The 14737-nt window shown below is 43.4% G+C and overlaps 1 protein-coding gene across 16 annotated transcripts in view; it reads left to right on the plus strand.

Moving 5' to 3' along the window:
- Positions 1-14737, plus strand: part of FGFR2 (fibroblast growth factor receptor 2) — a 116908-nt gene that overhangs the window by 36149 nt on the left and 66022 nt on the right. For all 16 annotated transcript variants that reach the window (XM_012453464.3, XM_021674634.2, XM_012453460.3 and 13 more), the window contains one exon: positions 8676-8845. In XM_012453464.3, coding sequence (XP_012308887.2) covers positions 8676-8845 — 170 coding nt within the window. The remainder of the gene's footprint in view (positions 1-8675; positions 8846-14737) is intronic.

The following is a 14737-nucleotide window of genomic DNA, read 5'->3' on the forward strand; positions in this document are numbered from 1 at the left end:
TTTGGCCATTCTGATAGGTGTGTAGTGGTATTTTGTTGTTTTAATTTAAACTTCTCTGATGACATATGATGTGAAGCATCTTTTCATATGATTAATTACCACCTATGTATCTTCTTTGGTGAGATGTCTATTAAGGCTGTTGGCCCATTTTTTAATTAGGTTGTTTGTTTTTTTACTGTCGAGTTATGAGAGTTCTTTGTGTATTTTGGATAACAGGCCTTTATTACATCTCTTTTGCAAATATTTTCTCCCCCCCACCTGTGGCTTGCCTTTTCATTCTCTTGACAGGGTCTCTTGCAGAGCAGAAAATTTTAAGTTTTATGTTGTCTGGTTGTTTCTTTTATAGATGGTGCCTTTGGTGTTATACCTGAAACGTCCACAAACCCAAGGTCATCTAAATTTTTCTCCTCGGAGTACTATAGTTTTGTGTTTGTATTTATGTGTGTAATCTATTTTAAGATGTGTGTGATCTATTTTTGTGAAGGGTGTAAGGTGTGTGTGTGGATTTACTTTTTAGCCTGTGGATGTCCAGTGGTTTTGCCACTATTTGTTGAAAAGACTGTCTTTTAGCTTTTAGAGGAAAAAGAGAAAATAGATATTGTTAGGTATCTGGGATAAATGAGTTCCTGAAGTGAAGATTTAGATTTGTCCCAGAGTCTCCAAGCAGCTTGGGCAAAAGGGAAATCTTTTGGTTGATGCAGTTTTTACTTTTTGTCATGAGGAAGCTTAGGGCAGTGGTTCTCAAAGTGAAGTCCCTGGACCAGCGGCATCAGCATCCCCTGAGAACTCCCTAGAAATGCAGGTTCTCAGGCTCCTCCTCAGGCCCACTGCCTTAGAAACTCTGAGGGTGATTCTGATTCACACTGAAATCTGAGAACCACTGGCTTTGGAATTTGCACCTGGAGGTTTGCTCTCAATTCTGCCCTGAATGGGAGCTTACCATTAACAGTCTTGTTCGTAAAACAGAGGATAATAAGGTGAGCGGAAGTATCTTCTGTGATTCGTACCAGCCTTCTAAAGAGGTTTTCATTATCGTTCTTTAATAAAAAGCACTGATACAGTGGAGCACGTTGGTCGCTTCTTTCGGCCATTGGCTCTGACATGCGCTGGAGGCAGAGATGCTGAGGGTCCACCCTAGATAGCCTCTATGCTGGCTGCTGGTTCCATCCAGGCCACCATGAACCTGATCAGGTGGAGAGGGTATTTATTCTTACTTTATTGATTGGAAAATTGTGACTCAGCGAGCAAAAGCAGAGCTGTGTTTCAGTCATAGGCCTGCTGCATGAGGGCATCGTAGGGTCACGATGGGGGTGGAGTGAGAATGCTTGTACAGATGTTTACAGCTCTCAAGCAGTACTGCATGTGGGTGCCCTGACTGTGGCTTGAGACATCAGATTCTGTCAGCTTGGTTTGGTTTGCATGCCTGGGAACTGTGTTGTCCTGGTGGTCAGCTACCTGCCTAATAGCAGGTTACTGGGAAACCACGTGAAGCAATAAAATGCAACAGCAAGGTATAGATTACGTAACAGGCAGGCTGAGTAGTTCTGAAGGATTCTGTGCTGTGGGCCTGATGCTTTGCATTGTGAATCCTGTTTCTGACGCCCCAAGGCCCATGGAGAACGGCCAGGGGGTAAAGCACCCATGTGATGAATGCCAGCCAACAGTGTACTTGCCATGCCTTCACCTTGCAAGCAGGGTTCTTTTGTAATTAGCTCTCGAATGACACCAACCCTGCCCCCAAAATGGGTGCTCTGCAGTGATTAAGGGCTGGTGTTAGCTGTACCAGGGAGATACTGCTGTGGGAGGGGCCTCCGTTTGGTGCCTGTGAAACATTAGATGCTATTTAAAGTGATAGCAGTTTTTAGCTGGCTACTTGGCCTCTGCCATCTGTTAGTGTGATTAGGCTGGTCTGATTCACAGGTGCAGCCTGGGGCGGCTGAGATTAAGCAGCTGTGGCCTGTGTGGACAGAGGAATGCCATGGCCGGGGTAATTGGCAAGGCGGGAAAGGGGACGTTGCCATTAAAACAATTTTTTGCCACCTCAAGTGTCAAATGCCTGACCCGATTAATAGGGAAAATTGCAGAAGCACCAAATTCTTTGCATTTTCAGCCACCTGGAAAATACCCATGTGTCCAGATCGGTTTCTTTGGTTCCTTCTGATTGTCTGGAAATGCCACTGGGGTGTGTTTGAATGTTTTTCTGTAGAAACATTGACAAATGATGCTCCAGTGACCCTGTGTTGATGGTGACATTTTTGGGCTTTTCAAAGGTTTTTTTTTTTTTTTCTCCTTTTGGATTGAGACATTGAAAATTTAGTTCTGTATCTTCCAGTTGGAAAAACATATTACAGGTTATTCTCTCTGCTGATATACTAGATTATTGATCTAATTTTGGTGGTTAATATAAGAAGTCAAGCTCAGCTGCCTGCTAAGAGTTCTTTTTAGATTCTGTACAGAGTGCAAAAAGCTTGGGCGCCAAATGCAATGGCAAAAATAATCAAGAATTAAAGGCCGGACATGGTGGCCCACACCTGTAATGCCAGTACTTTAGGAGGCCGAGGTGAGTGGATCACAAGGTCAGGAGTTCAAGACCAGCCTGGCCAATATGGTGAAAACCCCATCTCTACTAAAAATACAAAAATTAGCCAGGCATGGTGGCAGGCACCTGTAGTCCCAGCTATTTGGGAGGATGAGGCAGGAGAATCGCTTGAACCCAGGAGGTGGAGGTTGCAGTGAGCTGAGGTTGCACTACCACACTTTAGCCTGGGTGATAGCTGTCTCAAAAAAAAAAAAAAAAATATATATATATATATATATATATATATATAAAATCTAATAACATCATGTTGTACATGCATTGAAAAACCCAGACATGGGCCAATTTGATCTGACTTTTTAAGTTGGATGCTTCATCACAGATGTGCAGGGCATTCTCTGGTCCAATTTTAGCAGCTGACTAGCTGATGACCTCACACAGTACCAGCACTAGATGTTTCCCAAGTGGAACAGTCCTGTGACGTCATTACAAGCCTGGCTGCCAGGAAATAATGCTGTTACATATGCCCCTCGGTACAACACATTTTCTTCAGAAAGTTGCAATTTCAAATGCTAATTTTTGAAATGCATCCAGGTTGAGGGTTTTGAAAGGTTGGGAATTTATGCTTTTGTATAGGAAAGTATAACTTCACCTGCCTTCCCTAGATACCAGGTATGTTAGTTAGTTATCTGGCAGCAAAGAGGGAGATACATATGCCCATTTGTTAGAGGCTTTTTATGTCTCCAGCTTGCGTTTCAGTGGTTAACGTTTCTGAAAATCTTGAGACTTAGTTTTTGAGAAGATCATGATTGACGAAGAGTTCAGGTCCATTGCTGAACTCGAGGGAAATGATGGAGAGATGGCTGTATCAAGACTCTTGCTGCTAAAGTGGTTCTTGCTCTCCAGTGATGGGAGACAAGGTAATTTTCTATTTTGGTTTCATTCCTGTTGAGACCTGCAGGGAGAAAGGATATTTTTTTTGGACGTAACTAGGGAAAAATGAAGGTAGTTAGCCTCAGATTTCAAACTCATTTCATTGATTAACCCGCTGATAACAGTTTGAAGTCACTTTTGTTCTAATTAGGATTTTTACTTGGTAGAGATACTATCTAAGTTAGTAATGGCAGGCTTCTTAGTTGTGTTGAAATTTCTAGGAATTGAAAAGAACAATATCAACAAAAAAAGAAACCCACACAGGCCTCGCAAATTTTTGGAAATTCCCTTTGTAATGAAAGTATCATCAATAAGTTGGTTTGGGCCAGCACAGTGGCTCTCGCCTGTAATCCCAGCTACTTGGGAGGCTGAAGCAGGAGGATCGTGTGTACGCCGGAGTTTGAGACTAGCCTAGGCAACATAGCAAGACCCCATCTCTACAAAAAATAAAAAATGAGCCAGGTGTGGTGGCTCATTCATGCCTGTAGTCCCAGTTACTCGGGAGTCTGAGGTGGAAGGATCACTTGAGCCCAGGAGGTCAAGGCTGCAGTGAGCTGTGATCGTACCACTGCAGTACAGCCTGGGCAACAGAGCAAAACCCTGTCTCTTAAGAAAAAGAAAAAGCAGGTTTTGGTATTTTTATCACGAAGACTAGAGATGATGTTGCATCCAATGGTTGGACTGAATATCTTTTCTTTCTCAGTCTCCTCCTTGGTCAAACGGCACAGCTGATGATTGGAGAAGTTTCCTTTGAAGGCAGATCTTTGGAATTTCCGTGGGCTAACTGGTCTGCTAGTGGGCTCAGTCCTTTCACTTGTGGTTAACTTGCTTGGTTTTAAAAACATGTATTTCTGATTGAATGCCTGGCTGGTTAGCAAGTTTTTAATGAGATTTCTCAAATAAAGCCACAGACATACCCCCTCATCATCATACCCTCACTCACATCTCCATGTTTTGTCAGATTTGTTTTCTCTTAGTTTATATCAAACTGAAAAAGCACTGCAGGATCGTGGGGAGCTCTGAGACATTTTTCCCTTGTCAGGGGTCAAAGCATTCAAATGTCCTGATTAGTGATATTTTTAAAAGCCCTAATTATAGACTCGAGACAGAGGCTTTAGTGGGGCTTTAGGGAGTTTGAGAGACTTAATCTAGGAGCTGAAACAGGCTGTGTTTTTAAAATTTTTTGCATCAATAAAAATACAGTTGGCAGTCATCAGTGTCCGCTGCTCACATAAATCTTGAACTTTTGACTTAATTACCATGGGAGAGTTCAAAGGGCAGGCTGGAGTGGTTGAAGGAACACTGCTTAGGGAGCTGGAGATGTGCCTGGCCTCAGCGTGGCCTCTGGCTGTGTGACCTTGATCAAATCACTTAACCTTTCTGGATGACATTGATCACATCAGTCATTGGGCCAGATGGTCACCGAGGTCTCTTTTGGTACAGCCTGGTAATATGATTCCATGTTTCTCCTTTAAATCATTAGGCTATGTTCTCTCTTTTTGGTTCCAGAAAGAGAGACAGAGTAGATTATAAACCTTAGATGTTAGCAGTGGGATATGTAAGGGTTTTGGTGGGGGCAGGCCCAGCAGCCTATGGTTTCTCATTAAGTTTAAATTGCAGGGTCAAAAGAAATCATATAATCCTACCATTTGCTGACAGAATCAATACCTGCCTAGCACATAGATACCTGGAAAGTATGTTCGAACTGAAAGGGACCTTATCAGTGCAACTGCTTCATTTTATAGCTAAAGCTTCTAATAGTCATCCATCCATCCGTCCACCCATCCATCCGTCTACCCATCCATCCATCCATCCACCCACCCACCCATCCATCCACCCATCCATCCATCCATCCATCCAATAAACGCTTGAGTGCCTACCCCAGAGGCTGAAGACAACTCCAGCTCTACCCTCTAGGTGCCCTACTCTTGTTGGAATATTTTTCAGTACAGAAACACTGATGTTGGAAGCACACATCTGTCACAAAGAAGGGGCCCAGAGAAAGAGTGGTAACGTCGCTGTGGGATGGGAATGATAAAGGCTGTGTTGAAGTCCTTTGAGGGAAGTTTCTGTGCTTTTATAAATCCCTCTTTAACCCATCGCATCTTAAAAGACTTCTGTTGTCTTCAAGTAAAATTCTACTTACTTAATGTTATTACTAATATGCAATAACTATTACAGTGTAGAAAATAATGAGTAGGTATGCTACACGCTGGTGATGGGATTTTATTGATTGATTGATTGTGACTGGGTCTTACTGTTCCTTTAATCAGATCATTCTTAGTGTTTAATGACCAGGAGAACGTCATTCTCATGGTACCTATTACATCAGAAGGTCTGAGAATGTCAGAGCCAAAGGAACCGTAGCTATCATTGAGGTTCATTTGTTTCTTTTACAGGTGGTTTAGTGTCATTCATTTTGAATGCCATTGGAAGCTTATACCACAGGTCTCTCTTAGTTGACTTCAAGCCCATTCTTCCTATACCTCTAAGGTATATAAAGTTCAGGGAAACTTATGTGTCCTTGGCTTGCAGATTCATTTGATTGATTGATTGATTGAGATGGAGTTTTGCTCTTGTTGCCCAGGCTGGAGTGCAATGACGTGATCTCAGCTCACTGCAACCTATGCTTCCTAGGTTCAAGCGATTCTCCTGCATCAGCCTCCCAAGTAGCTGGGACTACAGGCATGTGCCACCATGCCCGGCTAATTTTTGTATTTTAGTAGAGACAGGGTTTCACCATGGTGGTTAGGCTGGTCTCAAACTCCTGATCTCAGGTAATCCACCGGCCTTGGCCTCCCAAAGTGCTGGGATTATAGGCATGAACCACTGTGCCTGGCCTGCAGATTCATTTTAAATAAGTTTGTTGAGTAAACATCCCTGTTGAGCATCTACTATGGACAAGGCTGATCTCTGCTCTGGTAGATCACTTATTTGGTACATGAGTTCCTTCTCCAAATGAGAGTTGTTAAAGCTGTTTGCAAGCCTTGGTATGAAAGGAGCTTCTTTAGGTAGAAGCGCTGGTCCTAGGTGCCTGGACAGTGTTTCTCTCCAGCTGTTTTGCAGTTTTTGGGAGGCCCTGGCATTTCCATGTGTGGCCTTTCTGACTGCAGAAACATGCAGGGGACACGAGGCTGCTGAGCAAGAAAACACAGTAGGGCTATTCTTACAGTATTATTATTTTTCTAGATCTTGCAGATTCTTCAAGGTTCACGTAAAGCTAATGTATTTCAGGAAGAGTTATTGTAAAAGTATGAGTTCTTCCCCTCCAGTATCAAGTTCATTAAACATATTTGTGAGCTTGACATTTAAAGAGCAGCTGTGTGCTGGTTGATGCTAGCACTCACCAGAGTGGGACTGGTCACACACGTGGGAGTCTGGATGGAGGGTTGTGCCTAGATTTTGTGGAACCCCCGACCTTGGCTCTCTGAGACTCGGATGAGCAGCAGTGTGCCTGTGCCCTGCTGGATGGCTGTGTCTCTGTTTTGCAGAAGCAGATTTTATAGGTGTAGCTTTGGTGATTGAAATTTCACCCCAGGGAAGTGGCTACCTGCCAGAAATTCCAGTGAAATTATTTCACCTTAGTCCTTAAATCATTCCTGAGGCACCAGGACAAAGGTGCAGGTTGCCCGTGTGCTGTTGCTGCAGGTCAGGGCTGCACGGGTGCGCGTGGTCTGAGTCGGTTCCTGTGCTGTTAACAGTCTCAACCATGGCTTGGCCCAGTGAAAGCAGAAAAGAGCAACATTCCTAGTTCCTTCAGCTAAATCCCACTTTTTTTTTTTTTTTTTTTTTTAGGGAACATAAAAATCATGCACATATCTGTCGATTTCTTTTATGTAAAAAAGAAAGGACATTCCACAGGATCAGCTCAGCAGTAATTGATGCTATCTGAAAGAGTTACTGCATTAATATTTAGCTAATTCATATGAATAGGCTATTGTGTTTACTTAAACAAATGACATGAGTGCAGACACCTGACAGCATGAGGTATGCTTTTCATTTAGGTCAGATTTGTAAACGTCTTTGTGTAGCGACAAAGCTCATTATTTGTTTTGTGCTCTCAATGGGTTCCTTTTAGTGGCTGTGGCTGTGGATGGATTTTTCTAAGTAGAAGCATTTAAAATGAAAGATTATTGAAATTGTTTCAGTATACGCCAGGCCCTGAGAGTCTTGTGATGAATAGGAATCAAGGACTCCCTGGTGAACCTTCAAAAGAATAGGTGCGTTTGTGGGCATTCAACACCCAAAGCCAAATGGCTACCCAGGTTGCAAATGCAACTGGATTCAAAGGAAAGAATTTAGTCGCTGTTCCTTCTTTCTCCTCCCTCCTCTGCCTTCCTCTGGACTTCATAGTTTTGCCCCCTTCCCACTGTTTTAGCATCATATAGATGTCACCTAAATCCTCCACTTTGATACTTAGATAAGACAGGGATAAAGATACAGCCTGCCCTTGTAAAGACATCTCAGCCCTGCCCTTGACAACGGGTTTCAAGAGCAAGTGTGAAGGCCAATTGGGGTAGGTGTTTGGATCTACTGATGTCAATTCCTAATTGTACCCCAAGAGTCTGGCTGCTAAGTGAAGGAGATTGTTATCCCCCGGGGTCGTGCTCTACCACCCATAGAACAGAGGAGACTTCTAAATATGCATCAGAGACAAAGCCCCTGACAGTTTTTTTGGTTTGTCATATAAGTTCTGAGAAACGTATGAATGCTGCTCTGGGTTATTTTATTATATTAGAATGATAATTTATACTGTTCCTTTAAAGTAAGGCTCCAGTGGATAAGTTGATAAGGCTTTTGAGAGCAACTTGTTTTTACTAGTGTGTATACGTGATCATGTAATAGGTGCGGCAGTCCGAAATGATACATTTTTGGAGGGCTCAGCTGTTCATATGTATATAAAGTAGCATTTAAAAATGTGATTTGGCATGATATTATTTTCTGGCATCAAGAACAAGAGAGAGAAAGGGCCTCAGACACTTTTTTCCCCCTCTGTTAATGACATGAACTGTCCCTCTCTGGGACCTTCTACTCAGCCAGCTGTATTAGACTTCTGAAAATACTTTCCAAATATAAATATTACCCAAAGATTTTTAAAATAGCCTATCGTTTACCTGCAAAGCAAAATGATCTTACCTGTTTGGAGTGTACTCACAGAGGGGAAGCCATCCGTCGGTATACATTCTAATATTGTTTTCCAAAACAGGAGCACCATACTGGACCAACACAGAAAAGATGGAAAAGCGGCTCCATGCTGTGCCTGCGGCCAACACTGTCAAGTTTCGCTGCCCAGCGGGGGGTAACCCAACACCAACCATGCGGTGGCTGAAGAACGGGAAGGAGTTTAAGCAGGAGCATCGCATTGGAGGCTACAAGGTAGAATTACACTTTAGAAACATTATATTTCTTACGTTTTTGTTTGTTTATTATGATTATTGTTTTTGAGACAGAGTCTCGCTCTGTCGCCCAGGCTGGAGTGCAGTGGCACGATCTCGGCTCACTGCAACCTCTGCCTCCTGGGTTCAAGCGATTCTCCTGCCTCAGCCTCCTGAGTAACTGGGACTACAGGCACGTGCCTAATTTTTTGTATTTTTAGTAGATAGGGGGTTTCACCGTGTTAGCCAGGATGGTCTTGACCTCCTGATCTCATGATCCTCCCTCCTTGGCCTCCCAAAGTTCTGGGATTACAGGCATGAACCATCGTGCCCGGTCCTACGTTTTTGTTTGTTTTTTAAAATGCTCAAAAGTTAGTAGGAATTAGAAGGAATACTTTAACAAGGATTAATACTTGTCATAATTGCCCATGTCAGGGTTTGATATTAAAAAAAATATTATTCTGGACTTGCATGTAATTTTAAAGTACAATCCCCATTTGTGGTGTTCTTCATATGAGGAGAGTTTAATAACAGAAGGGTCGAAAGTTGAGAGTCTGTTTTCTATATGCTTTATAGTGTATAAAACTAAAATGGGTGTGGAATTTGAGAAGCATTGGTATAGTTGCCCTGTCAGAGCGGGATTGCATGAAGAGTGAGGGGACTTGGATTAGAGACTGGAGTATGAAATATGATGCATTAAGAGAGAGTGCGTGGAGATGACAGAGGCAATCTGCTGTCCTCCTTGAAGGATTCTGAAGAGCTCCTCACACAACACCATGAAATTTAGTCTCATCACTCCCTAGAGAGTTTGACATTGACAGCTGTCTCCCTACAGATGCCTGCGCATGCTCCTTCTAGCCTTTGTTCATCCATTTAGCAGACATTGATTGAGCCCCCTGTGTGCCAGGCACTCTCCTAGGCTCTGGAGACATGAGAGGGTAAGGCGTGGCCCCAACTTTGAGGGGCTCCTAGTCCAGTCCAACTGGGGAGGCAGATGAGAACTCTGGCAACAGGAGGGGACACAGGTTTGGTTGAAGTCACAGGAGCATGCTGTACCCCATGGATATGCATGGAAAGGTGATATTGGCTGTTTGGAAGAATAAGGAGAAAGGAGATCGGAAAGGATTCAGGTCTGAGTTGGAAGGAAAATTGTCTCAGAAGGAGAGAGATGGAGTTTCCAAATTATTTAGTATGGAAGGGGAGAAGTAATAGTTGAGCATATGAAGAGGACTGAAGGAAACCTTATGATGAAATTCTCTGATGCATTTGGAACATACGTGGACATATTAGTTACCTGTTGCTGCATAATAAATTGCCCCAAGGTGTGGTAGCTTTCAGCAACATTGATTACCTCACTGTTTCCTGGATCAGGAATGAAGGTGTGGTTTAGCTGGGTCTTCTGTCTCTAGCTGTCTCACAGGACAGTAAGCAAGGAAGGGTTAAGGCTGAAGTCTCATCAGAAGGCTTAATTGGGGAAGGAACTGCTATGTGGTTGCTGTCAGGATTCACTTCCTTGCAGAGGGCCTCAGTTCCTCACTGGCTGTTGGCTGGGGGCATCCCATCTGTTCCATGCCACATGGGCCTCTTCATAGGGCAGCAACTGTCATCAGGTTGAGCAAACGAGGAGGGAGAGAGAGAGAGAGAGAGAGAGGTGGGGGGGGAGGGTGCAGGATCACTGAAGTCTCAGCCTTTTGTAACCTAGTATTGAAAGCGTCAGCCACCCTTTTTGCTTTTTTCCATTATTAAGCAAGTCACTAGGGAGGAGGTTGCCTAAGGACATGAATGCCAGGAGACATGGGGATCACTGGGACCCACCTGGGAAGATGGCCCTGTGGGAGGAATAGAGACACTCTTTAGCTCAGATCTCAGGCCTCTAGAGCCAGGTGGGGAGGATTTCTCAGTAGCAGCAGTGGGATGTCCAGGACTGTGTCTCACGTGTGTTTAACACACCAGCATCACTTTACCTCCATCGTTGCTGTGGGTAAATGAGCCTCCTTTCCACCTAAAAATGCCCCGAGCCCTTTTCTGAAATCCCATAGTTATTCATCTTTAAAGGATTATTTGCTTCTGCAAAAGTTTTTACCTTTTTGTTTTAACACTTAGAAATTAACATCTAGAGGCCAAAATTTAGAGGAAAATGGGGACAGCCTATGAGTAAGTGTCTAAGACGGCATGGTGGGCGGTTAACATGAAACAGTTATGAGGCAGAGCTGCTGGCAGGTGGGTACTGTTGCAGCTTGGAAGTAGAAATACCTCAGTTGTTTTCCACAACTCCCACTTGTTGGTAGAAGCAGGAGGCAGGGGGTAATTTGTCCTTCTGTTAGTTCTGTCCTTAGACCAGATACGATGAGATTGAAAGGTTGGCTCTTTTAAAAGAAATCTTTTTGAAAAAAAAGTAGTTACAGATTTCATGAGGGGATGCTGGTTAGAAGAGTTAAACCACTAAAACCATGGCCCCTGGGATTGTTTTAACCACCAAATGCTTTCTGAAACTCACATAATTGATGCAGTTCCAATGATTTATTTAAATACAATCTGAGTGTGAGACTGGTGGTCAAAATCTTGGTGGTTAACTAATTTCATCAATTAAGACAGCCTTGTAAATAAGTACAAAGAGGAATTGGTGAGCCTCCAGAGACCCCTGGGCTCAAAATAAATGGAACTGACATCATTATTACGGGGAAGGAGCTTTTTGCAAATCTGAACTAGTGATTACGAATATGCTGAGAGACTAAGAGGGCCTAATGAGAAAATGCTGCTTGATTTTTAGCAGGTGCAGTTCAGTGTTAATTATTGATGCCAACATTCCGCTAGACGAAGAGCACCTATGTTCTAAAAGCAAAATGAGGACTCTCAGCAGAATGCCTTTAGCCTGTGCCCGTGGAGTGCAGATGACCAAAGTGATTTTGTTGTGTCACATTGAGCCATTTCTGGAGGGAAAAGGAAATGGAAGTTCAGTGTGCGGGACAAAAAACCTCATATATATTTTGCTTTACCCCCCACCAAAAAAAAGACAAACAGGGGAAGAGGACCACACCTTTGGATATAGCATGCTGGCCTGGTCCTCGCCCTTTGGTTCTCTTGTGGAGAAAGAGGCTGTGGCTGTGGGGTGGGGTGGCCTGGGAGGTGGGCCCACTAGTTGCAGAGGTGGTCAACCTGGACGGATCAAGGGCTTTTCACGACAGCAGTAGCATGGAGTGTTCATTTTGGAGATGCCAGAAACTCTCAGAAATTTCATTGAGTCCCAGGGGCTTCTGGGGCTTGAAAAGACAGATCTCTCATCTCCTGGGAAGGAAGGTTCCTTTAGTTCTCTGAGGCATCATCTTTGCTAATGATGTGTTAAGCCGGCCCCCAGTCCTGTCCCGGAGTCATTGGAGCTCAAAGAGGCTCATTCCCACCTGTGGGCCTAGTGTTGGGTTTTCCCTCTGATATTTTTTTTGTTATCTACATAAATTTAAAGAAGTGTGCCTCTGGGTTGGGCACAGTGGCACTGTAATCCCAGTGCTTTGGGAGGCTGAGGCAGGAGGATCATTTGAGCCCAGGAGCATAAGACCAGCTTAGGCAACATAGTGAGATCCCCATTTCTACAAAAAATTAACAATTAGCTGGGCGTGGTAATGCTCACCTGTAGTCCCAGCTACTCAAGAAGCTGGGTGGGAGGATCACTTGAGCCCAAGAGTTTGGGGCTGCAGAGAGCTGCTATTGTGCCTCTGCAGTCTAGTCTGGAGGATAGAGCAAGACTCTGTTGGAAAAAAAAAGGTACCTTTGAACATTTTACTTGAGGGAACTATATTGTCATTTTTATTCCTCAGCACTTCCCCAAAAGGAAAGAGACCTAATTGAAACTCGGAGGGCCTGACATCTAACTGATCCATTACTGACTCCTGTCCATTTGCCACTTTATTTTATTTAATTTTTACTTTTTGAGATTTGAGTTTTGTTCTTGCTGCCCAGGCTGGAGTGCAATGGCACAATCTTGGCTCACTGCAACCTCTGCCTCTCGGGTTCAAGTGATGCTCCTGCCTTAGCCTCCCAAATAGCTGGGATTCCAGGCATGTGCCACCATGCCCAGCTAATTTTGTATTTTCAGTAGAGATGGGGTTTCACCATGTTGGTCGTGCTGGTTTTGAACTCCTGACCTCGAGTGATTACCTGCCTTGGCCTCCCAGAGTGTTGGGATTACAGGCTTGAGCCACCCCACCTGGCCCATTTGCCACTCTATTTAATGAAGAAGCAAAATGTCAAGTTTTCCAAGATACATTTTTCCAGAAGGCAAAGATCTGAAAAGCTTCTTCAAACAAATGTTTGTTATTTCCGCAGTTGTTTTTCCTTTATAAATCTCCTCATTCCATAAACTGTGATTGCGCTTTGGTGGCCTGTCCATCTCATTCTTTCTACCTGTTTGTGGATCGGGCACCTTAGCCCCCGGCCCCTGCATTGCAGCTTGTTTTGAAGTGGCACGCAAGTGTGGCCAATAGAGGGAGGAGGGAAGACAAAAAATGCAAAACAAAGTCAAAGAGAATTATGAAATGGGACAGAAAGCTCATTTTCACTGAAATGACCAATAGAACTATTTGGTATTCTGCAGTTCAGTCTTGTTTATCAAAGAACCCATGCTGAGCCATCCTTAGGTGATTAAGAGTCAACTTATTATTTTTAAAGTATGTGAGCAAAGTCTTGCTGGCTGTTATTCATACGTGATTAATATAATAGCAAAGCTGGACTTCCATCATGACTCTGTCTCTAATCATACTTATTCCTGGGCTTTTCCATCAGTCTTGAGCACGGGCAAGTTTTTTTTAGCTTTCTGTGCCTCAGATCCCCTGCCTTAAAATGAGAAGATTGGGTAAATAATCCTGATCCCGTCAGGCTCTGAGAACTGTGATTTAATAGCATAACCGTCACGTAGCATCAGCCATGTCTCTTCTTAAACAACAGCACAGATTTTTTTTTTTTTTTTTTTAAATAAAGGTTACTTTTATGGCTAGATATTTCACAGGGCTCGAGACAGTTATTGCAATTTAATGCAGAAAAGCAAGAAGCTGGCTGAGATAATTAATAGACCACCTCAATTCTTACCTCCCTCTTAGGTAATGATTTAGGCATAGGGGATTCTTAAAAACCATCTTTTATGCCACTTCGAAGTGCCTAAGGACATAGACCAAGAGAGACCACAGGTCCGCAGGCTCACTCAACATGACTGTGAAATTGGCACGGAAGCCCCCAACACCGGGTATTCTAGGGATTCAAATTCCCCTGGAGCCCCTCAGCAGAGAGCAAAGCATTATTAAGTGTGAAGCAAGTACATTTCAGATTTAAGAAAAGATGATTTTAAAACTTTTGTTATAATCACTACTGAAGTGGTTGTTTTGAAGCATAGATTAATTAGATTTACATTTTCTAGATTAGTTACTCAGATGTGATTTTAAAGACTTTTTGTTGCAAATGTTATGCATTTGTTTAGGGGAGAAGTCATGACTAATGTACTTACCAGCATGCTTATACTTTACTGAGATTTTTTTCAGCCAAGACATTTCAGCTTTAATCCCAGACGAAGCAGTCTTTGATGACACAGGCCTATGTTTGTATCAGCCAACATTTATGAACTGCTCCACTGCGTCGTGACTTTCCAGGTGCCTTCCACGGAACAAGTTGCTCAGTCCTTCCACAGCCCACAGAGGCAGACACTGTTATTTTACCCTTTTACATTTGAGGGCTTGCCCTACATCTACCTCATAGGTGGCACAACGGCCATTTGGACCCAGGTGGTTTCGCACCAAAATTTATGCACTTGCTAAACTGCTTTCTTCAAATGTGGTTCCATGTTTTGTAAAAACACTGTCATCATTGAATGAGAAATATAGTGAAAGTAATGGCTCCCCCAAAGCATACA

Source organism: Aotus nancymaae, unplaced genomic scaffold (assembly GCF_030222135.1).
Source record: "Aotus nancymaae isolate 86718 unplaced genomic scaffold, 86718_ANA_hifiasm-v0.15.2.pri h1tg000010l, whole genome shotgun sequence".
Taxonomy (NCBI): domain Eukaryota; kingdom Metazoa; phylum Chordata; class Mammalia; order Primates; family Aotidae; genus Aotus; species Aotus nancymaae.